Source organism: Perissodus microlepis, chromosome 23 (genome assembly GCF_051167445.1).
Source record: "Perissodus microlepis isolate ML-2025 ecotype Zambia chromosome 23, ASM5116744v1, whole genome shotgun sequence".
Classification (NCBI taxonomy): Eukaryota; Metazoa; Chordata; class Actinopteri; order Cichliformes; family Cichlidae; genus Perissodus; species Perissodus microlepis.
The window spans coordinates 30,640,739-30,649,992 of NC_140482.1; the positions used below are offsets into that span (position 1 = coordinate 30,640,739).

Here is a 9,254-nt window from a genome sequence, read left to right on the forward strand (position 1 = left end):
AACTTCCTGGTCCACAGAAAACTGTGAAATACCTCTTCTTCTTTTTTTTTTCAGCCAAGCTATGTGATTAAAGGCACATAAATGTCATGCTTTTCCTGTTCTAACGTTTTGTCAGTAGCACAAATTTTGTGTTTTGGAAACTTTTTTTTACCATGTTTCTATGACATAATGAAGAAACACAAGCATTTCACAAGTTTCAAGTTTAAGTTGGAAATAAATCAGCCTTGATCTCCGTAATTTCCTCAGTTCTATAAGACATCCTGAATATCTGCTTCCAAATCATGGCTGATGATGATTCTTTCCTGGATGGACCACACTAAAAACCTTCTCAAAGATCAGCTTCATCGCTGATCAACCCTTAAAAAGTGGGTGGCTGATGGATGCAGAAGCTGATAACCAGCATGTCACAGAGAACTGCATGAGTTATGAGTCTTTGCATAAACGTGGTTGCCAATAAAATCTCTGAAATTTTGATCACTCTTTACAGAAACATGAAAAAAAGATAAGTTTGACAAAGAATATTTGTTTAACGTTTCCCCTCAGAGCTGAATTGGCCTTTAAAAGTCTAACATCTACTTTTACCACTCAAGTGCAGCAGAAAAGCAACTCAGAGGTCAAGTGATGACACATCATCTCTTATTTAACTGCTCAGTTCTTCTATTTCTCACAGATACACATAAATGTGATCTTGCACCACTCTCGACTGAACCACTATCACCATGTTTTGTGAAAAGTCTGATTTTAGCTTCATCAGCAATGAAGGAAAACCAGCTCCTCTTTAAGCGAGTACCCCGTTGTGATCATCAGCTACGTGCAAACTTATTCTGCTGCGTGTTGTCGAGCTGCTAAAATCTAATGGCAGTTATTGAAAGGAGAGGTGATACGCTGTGGCGACCTCTAGAGAGGTTTGAAACCAAGAACAAAGAAATGAATCTGTGACTGTGAGACGAGCCGCAGTCATGATCAGGTATTTATTTGAAAAACAGAGTTTCAGCTTAAAGTCTTCCAGTGAGTGTTAATGTTGTTGTTTTTTTAATTCACCTTTATTTAATTTGCATAACAGAAGCTTTACAAAAAGAGTTTCACGTTATCTGCACGTTCTGTGTTTGTACCTGAGACATTTGGCAAAATAAAACATGGTGTGACTCTTTTTCTTGTGTAGGCCTTGCACATTTGGCACCTCATGACTGTGCAATCAGTAAGATTAGCAAACAAACCAAAAGAAAGAGGAAGTGAAAGTCTAAACCGACCAGTCAGGAAGCATACTCTGAAACCAAACTGTCAGGTCACAACACAAAACTGTTAGATCGTAACCAGATATAATCACATCTGGATATAACTTTTTTTTTTTTTTTTGGGGGGGTAAAGAAAATGTTTAAATATAAGCTTCTCTATGAGGTTGTTTTGACTTCAATAGCAGGAATTAAAAAAGGCTTCAGTTCAGCATATAGTAAATGACAATCATACCCAAAGAGCACCGTTATGCCCAGAGTGTGTGCACCGAATGCTGCTACATTACGACAACTGCAGAAAACACACAAAACAAGTCAAACTAAATGCAAAATATCCTGAATGTGCTCTGTGTAAGTGCACTTTCACAATACAGTTTGATGTTGGCTCAGAAACGAAACGCGTGAAAAAATTTAAATATTTAAGCGCCTTTCAACTCTGGGAAATCTACAGACTGTAAGTAAAAGATGGACACAACCGCAGCTAAACTAAAGGAAAAGTAGGTGTGACAAAAACATTTCAGTTACTGTGGTAAACATTGAAACTAGAATTAAAAAAATACAATATTTTGTTCTTAAAAAAACAAAAATAAAATAAAACCTTGTTTAGTTTTAGTCTTGAGGAGCGTGAGGAGATACTGCTGCATGTGCTTGGTGAGGCTGGGACGTCCATGTGTTTTAATGCCTAATGTGAACTTCTTAAATCTGCACCTGAAAAACAGTCCTACAGACTAAAACTGATAAACGGATATAAAATGAAACTAAAAACATGCAATAAAAACTAAACTGAGACGAGCAAACCCAGTCTGGAAACCACACTGATTAAAAAACAAAACATCAAAGTGAAATATAAATAAAAATCAATTAAAAATACAAAACGGTAGTAATGCTGAACCACGCTAACGACATCGACTGGCTCATGAGCTCCCGCTGTGAAGCCTCAAACGGAGTGTCACACCATAACTGTTATACCTCCTGACATTTAGGTTTCAAAATCCAGTTTCTTTCTTTAGTTAGCTAGCTAGTTTTATGTCTAAAGATGATCTAGTACTGATTTGTATATATTTTTTAGGTTTTAAGGAGCACTGATTTAAACTCTTAAACTGGTGAGGGAGCCCTGTTTTCTTTGGAGTAAAAAGAGCTCAAGCAACAATAACAGATGAGCACAGCCGAATTTATAATTATTCATAGTAAAGGTTGTGCAAAGGATGGGAAACAGGAAAATGGGAGGCCTCGGAGGCCAATATCTCGTCAGTCACAGTAAAGCACAGCCTCCTTCTTAGCTTTAACAGGGGTCATGGCTAACTTGAAAATACTGACTCAGACCGTTAACTCATCGCGTGCACAGACGTCACCGGTGACGGGAGGTTTACAGATGTTTCCTGTGGACGTTCAGCCACCCTATTCCTTGTTCACTACACTCTGACGACCTCTGACAGCTGTTGTGCTTGTTCTTTTCACCACACTTGATAAAAAAAAGTTTACATTGTATTTCATTTAGCCTTATTAAATTATATTTAGCTCTTAATTACAACAATTGACTTTTTACTTATTTCATATTCGCTGCGTTTCGGTTATATTTTCTTTCTCTGCACTGATCTGTGAACTTTTTACATATATTTTTCCACTGTTCCATCTTTTGGGATAATGACATCTCATTCCACCAGTGGAGTCTCCCCCTGCTGGTCATCAGAAAGAATGCAGGTTTAAGGCACTTGAGCTTCACTTTTCAAACCAGGAAATGGTGTCCATCTTTTAAATACAGTCTGTTGGGAAATCTAATGCATATGAAGTGTGAAAGGCCAGCAGTGGACTGCAGTAGTTTGGTTAGGCACAGGGTTATTACAGTATTTTTCTCCACTGCATTTCCCTATCCACTTTCTTAATACTCCCTTTTTTGGCTCTGATAACTTTGCGGCTTCGTCACAGCATCCCAAACCCTTTGGCATAAGTGATGGCCTTGAGAAGTCTCTCTCTCAGCTTTTCCTTGGAGGAGTATTCAGGGAGCAGCAGTGCATTAAAGCAGGTGTGGGAGGTTGGTAGCCTGCAAGAAAAATGGCAGAAGTGGGGAAATCTGAAATCAGCATCCACAGAGAGCTTTGAGTTACGGATCGTTTTTTTAAGATATGCTGAGTGTTTCTTATATCTGGCCAGGGCAGCACCTGTCTGTGTCAGAGCCGTTCTTCGCAATGATCATTTTTAATTTGCCGAGCCCGCCAACAGGCGCCCTGTCTGAGCCCGTCGTGAACTGAAGAAACAATTTCTTTTGGTCTTCCCCGAATGAGTGGACGACTTCCCAGAAATCTCTGCGGGTGGATAATTGAATAAAAACATTAAACTGATGAGAAAATGTGCACAAAGCTCAAGTACTTCCAAACATGTTTAGACTTTATCAGACTCACTTGATAACCTGACTGTCTTTGCTGTAGCCGCCGTCATATTCCGTCGTCTTTTCGAGCGCTTCAAAGTCCAGTTTCTGTGTAATGATCGGAGACTGTCATCAATGCAGCACCGAACACAATTAAGATATAAAAATATAAATGGGGACGCGCTCTCTCACCCTGCTTCCACAGATAAGCAGCTCTACTTCTTCTGGTCTAAACAAATATTTCAGCGGGGACTCATTTGTGACCATTAGGAAGCCTTTTTTGAAGGCTTTGAATTGTCTCTCCACACTCTTGTTCAGGATGTAATCAGCATACAGATCCACAAACTCCTAAAAAAGGAAGGAAGTTAAATATATCTGAAGCAGTTTTTCATCATTAACTTTTTATAATCTGTATTTTTAGAGAGCCGACTCTACAGATTGCTCTGTCGAAGAATGCCGGCTGTATTGCATAACATACTAGTTCGTCTTCATCGTGTGTTCCTGTTTCTGTACTTGTGAAATATACATTTCAGTCAAAAGAGGAACAGCAAAAGTGTCAGTTAGGACTCCCTTATTTATGTAGTGACACATTTGGTCAAAACTGCATTGAGTCTAGAATCAGACGTCCATCTTAACATATTATATAGCCACAGAAATGTCTAATTTTTAGGTAAGCTTAAATAAAAATGATGCATGGTTTCAAAGGAACCGGAGATAAATTAAAAGAAGAGACCAAAAATCAGAACAAGATAATAAACCAGTGCCTCCCCTCTGACTGCCTCAGAATCAGCTGATTATCTTCTATAATAACTTTACTTATTACATAAATGTTAATAGAATATCTAATGAAGCAATGCACAATGGCTGTGAGGCTGGTCACTGACCTCCTGCTAACCCTGGTCACCAGGGAAAAGTGTGTATTCCTTGACTGGCTGCCAAGTGGTTGCTGGAAGTTGCTGAAAACCTTGTGATTGCTTTGATCGCTGGCAGGTTTGTCCATAAAATGCTGGTTTGTCTGAAAATTCACCTACTCGCCAAGCGGTAGTGAAAAGTTCGACACAGACGTTCCTAACTTTTTGGGGTGTAAGGTGCAATATTTTCCATTTTAAATGAACTCAGAAGTCATATATTTTTAATCCAGTGGATTACGGTATACCACTCAAAACACAAAATCTATTTGTTTGCACTAAAAGTTCTTCTACACGATCCAGAGTTTAACAACCATATTTGGGACACAGATACATCTTAGGCCATATATTATAGCTATCGTATATTATGATGTCATCATATTGCCTAGCAATCACCTACTAATGGACCAAATTACTCATCCGTGGCCAATAATACGCCAATGAAATCAAAATTATATACACAAAACTCTCTCATTATTCATGATAGAGGACATCCCCACCACGTTGACTAGCAACCCCCTAACAACAGACTAAAATCACAGACCAAACAACACAGTAGCATGGGGATTTATTAGTAAACCAAAAAAGGACATATAAGGTGAATTAAGGAGCTGTAGCTGTAACACGGTCCAGCTCACACCTCACCTGTCGGTTCTCCTTAGTAACGGGAATCTGGTCTCCTTGCTCCCTTAAGTCGTGTATTACTGGGTTTCCAAAGAGGTCAGTGTGCGATATCTGGAAGGTCATCATCATGTCTTCTTCCACATTTCCCATATATTCAAGTACTCCCTTCAGACTTTGATAGAGAACCTGGAGCACAAAAAAAAGATAAGACTTTCTTTGCACAGGTGCCTCTGATTTGATTACAGGGATGTATAACATTTTAAAACTACTGTGAATTGTAGTGATTCACTGTGAATGAGCTTTGGAGGAAGTTACTATACTGGATGTGAGTCTGATAGGTCCAAGTAGGTCCCTTTCTTTCCCATGAGCTTCCTATAGACAACCATTGGAAAGTGGACGTCCAGGATGCAGTTGTTGTAAATCGCGAGACCGAGGACGATTCCAATAAGAGTGTACTGCGCTTCGGTCTCCAGAGAAGATGAATTAAACCAGAAAAGTTTGGTGTCGTTCTCGTAGGTGAACATTCCTGTTCGGAACATCAGGCACACAGGAAAATGGACATGGAAAAATTAAATGCATGAAGCAGCTCTACATAAATGACAGTTCAGAGTAATCCTTATTAAACTTAAATACTTAAATGTTTTATAGGTCAGTTTTCTTTTGATTGGCTGCCCCTTGTAAACTGAAGGTCTGAACAGCAGGTGGGTGAGGTTACTGTGCCTGGGCTTGAAGAAAAATCCTCTGAAAGTTGTACAGGGATTAGACTGGAGATGTCCAAAGAAACCTTTGAAAGATCTTTAGAAAGCCCGGAGAAGTGTTGCTCTTTAAAGACCACTTTAAACAATCTAGCTCCTTGGATTCAAGACTTTTGAACTGTACGGCATTATTTTATTAAGTTTCTAGTTCTCATGCTAAGATGATCGTATCCTGACTTCAGCTTGCTGCATAATTAATAAAACATGACACTCATCTCAATCCCCCTGTTCGCCTGTCAAATAAATGTGTTCTTTTGTTCGGATACAAAACAACATTTACATAATGTCCACAATCCACTTGGGCTTAAAATTCTCACCTATGTCAGGATTGAAGATTTCTTCAAGAACCAGCTGAAAGAACTCCTTTGAAACGCCTCCCTCATCTACACCTTGCTCACCCTCAAACTCAACATAGAGCTGTTTCTTCAAGTCGGACGGGTTCTCCATGGAGATCATCTCCAGCTGCAACACAGAGGAGGTTTCACTTTTCAAACTGAATAACACTGATTTCGACATCCTCCAATTACCCTAAGGCAGCGCAACTCACTCTGACGAGAGCGTCGTCGATGATGTGGTCTCTGCGCACTTTGAGCTTGAGGTAGGGGTTGGGCTGCTGCCCCTGGACCATGCTGAAAAGAGCCGTGAGGCGTCGCTCGCTGTACATTCGGATCCTGTTGTCGTAGTACAGCCCTTGGTTCTTGGTGATGACACTGAGGATGAAAGGGCAGGTCTGGAAAGAAAACTTTGTTTCTGCATTGACCTTGAAGAAAGTGAAGTCCTTGTCCATCTCGATGACATCGTTAAGCGATTCGTTAATAAAATCCTCGAAGGGGATGAGAGGCTTTATGCTGTCCATCGGTCGGACGCCCAGTTCTTTCTCCAGGGGATTTATGCGGGGGCCTTTCTTATAGAGCCTTTCCTCGCCAAGCAGCTCGTGCAGCGTCAGCTCGTCTGAGTCAGAGTCTTCCTCGTCCTCCTCGTTGTGCTCTACGTCCACGTCACCTCCCAGAATGCTTGCAAAGAAGACGACCTGTAAACACTGCGTCGCAGCCACCACAGTCTCGTCGTCGTTTACCAGATTTTCGCCGTCGTATTCGTTGCTAACAACTGTAAATGTAATGAGCTGCTGGAAGGTCTCCATCATACGGCGGATGTGCGGGAGATCGTACTTTGACCAGAGCTTCGTCAGCCTGGCAAGCGCGGTCACTGGAAGTTTGCTCATTGCTTTGCAGAACTGTGGTAACGCCACTTCGAGGTACTCTGGGCTGTGAAGGTTAGTATTCTCCATGACGATAATGAAGATGTTCAGGTAATCTGGGTTTGTTTCGTATACGTCAAGATATTCCAGGTCAAGTTCAACATTTGGAGTGAGGTAAATGAGAGCATTCACCAGGGCCACCTGCAGCTGGTCGATAGACAGAAGTCTGTCGTAGACTCTCCTCACAGCGCCAATGTCCACTGTAACCTCACAGGCATCAAACACTTCATTCAAAGCCTCACCTGGCAAAGAGGCTGCAGAAGAAGCACCTGTCTTCTCTGAGCTTCTCTCACTCTGTTTCTCATCTTTCTTCATATCTGCCGGTTTACAAGACTCAAGGTTGTCGGTAGAATTGGATTCATCTTTCCTGAAACTCTTCATCAGGGCTTCTGCATTGGAGAAGACCCTGCCGATGACTCGGACGAGAGCAGAATAATCCCCTTCTTCTTCACAGAAACTCAAGATCGTACAGACTGTGTTCTCTGTGAGGTGATGAACCTCTGCAACAGAACAAACAAATTTAGGGACTGGTTCAAAGTTAGCATCTGCAAGAGTCCAGAGCTAGCCATACAGTACCTGAGAAGTCCTCCTTGGTGAAACCGGGGTCTTTATCGCTCATCTCACTGCCCTCCTGAGTTCTTCCGTCAGCACTGGCCGTGATGGAGGGGTGATAATCACAGAGTTTGGCATTAATCTTAAACAGCTCGAGCGCTTTGGCAGCTGCTGAATTGTTATCCAAAGGTTGAAAATCACAACATGATGCGCAAAACTCATTCGTGCAGTTGCCATTTCCACAGCCTTCAGTTAACTGCCGAAAGTAGCGCTCAATTAGAAGCTTTGCAGTCGCTCTGTTCCTGCGTAGGACATTCAGACAGAAGTCAGACTGATGGTAACAAAACCTTCTAGGGCTAAAAAAACAACAACTAAAACACAAACAATGAACTTTGGTTCTGTATAAACTGAGTTACAGGCCCTTCAAGTAAATAGGAGTGGGTGAAACTTTGGCAGGTATTAATGTTTTTTTTCCAACACGTTTGAGAGTTCATAAAGTACAGGAGATAACCACGTCAAGTATTCAGAGCAGAAAACTCATTTTAGCTCTGTTTTTTATTGTTTAGACTGATTGCTCTGAAGCATCAGTATGATTTGCTCTTTCATAGTCTGAATAAACTGCAGCACTTTTATGTCTGTGATGTCGAGGAACAGAAATAAGAACAGATTCGTTTTCTGATCAATTCCTATCTCATTTACTGGAGAAAACTTTGAAAAGTAATTGATATTATCATCACTTTCTAGGGTTAGAAAAATAAAAATTTACTTTTTTTCTTGTACAAACTATATTAACCACAAGCTGTATATAAAAGATGGACACAGACAACATGGGGTCACACATCCTGTTGCGAAGCCATAGGCTGAGTGCCTTCCACATGATGGATCTAAAAATGAGGGACACTGGTGGCTCACAGGCAAATGACTTATCCATGGCATAGTAAATCATACCCTGCTTTGCTCTGCTTTTTCAATCTAATGGGACAATAATTTAGAAAAAGAGCATCATGTTTTATTCAAGATGACTTAAACTAGTGACTGAACCCAAAAACTCTTCAGGAAAGTGTTTACTGAGCTCGGTTCAGTGAGCAGTGAGCTCATTTTCTCATAGAAGTCACTGCCTCCTACTAGACATTAAAAAGATGTCAGGTTTAAGGGACTAAGTGTTGTTTATACTTTTCAGATCTGCAAACCATGTTCATCTTTTAGATCCAGTTTATGTATTTAACAGTCAATTTATACATGTTCTTGTTGTGAGAGGCTAAAATATTATCATCTATGAACAGTAAAGAGGGAGTGCAACTGTGACCAAAAACATCAGTCTAATGAATCATATTAGCTTAGTGTATTAGCTTAGCTTGTGCCAGCTGAGGTCCAGATTATAGTCGGTCTTACATTCGGCTGGATTCAGATTCCCCTCTGCAGGCCCGGTGAACAATGCTCTGAAAGTAGAGTTTAAAAGCACTGTGAGATCTTATTTGCAGGTAAAAGCCTTTAAATAAAAGCTTAAAGTCTTAACAACTTAAAGCAACAACAAAAAATAAATAAATACCATAGTTATTT

General features: G+C 40.5%; 1 protein-coding gene across 2 annotated transcripts in view; it reads right to left on the reverse strand.

Annotated features, from left to right (window-relative positions):
• Positions 1-952: 952 nt before the first annotated feature.
• The window catches only part of ube3a (ubiquitin protein ligase E3A), a 12,137-nt gene continuing 3,835 nt past the window's right edge, over positions 953-9,254 (reverse strand). Inside the window, exons 2-11 of one of the 2 annotated variants that reach the window (XM_084921655.1) lie at positions 9,087-9,133; positions 7,719-7,792; positions 6,432-7,642; positions 6,202-6,346; positions 5,450-5,655; positions 5,151-5,315; positions 3,790-3,945; positions 3,632-3,705; positions 3,392-3,535; positions 953-3,273 (exon numbers count right to left, since the gene is read on the reverse strand). In XM_084921655.1, coding sequence (XP_084777781.1) covers positions 3,153-3,273; positions 3,392-3,535; positions 3,632-3,705; positions 3,790-3,945; positions 5,151-5,315; positions 5,450-5,655; positions 6,202-6,346; positions 6,432-7,642; positions 7,719-7,761 — 2,265 coding nt within the window. In that variant the 5' untranslated portion in view covers positions 7,762-7,792; positions 9,087-9,133 and the 3' untranslated portion in view covers positions 953-3,152. Of the gene's footprint in view, positions 3,274-3,391; positions 3,536-3,631; positions 3,706-3,789; positions 3,946-5,150; positions 5,316-5,449; positions 5,656-6,201; positions 6,347-6,431; positions 7,643-7,718; positions 7,997-9,086; positions 9,134-9,254 lie in introns of both variants that reach the window. The other variant, XM_084921654.1, reaches the window with a different exon arrangement.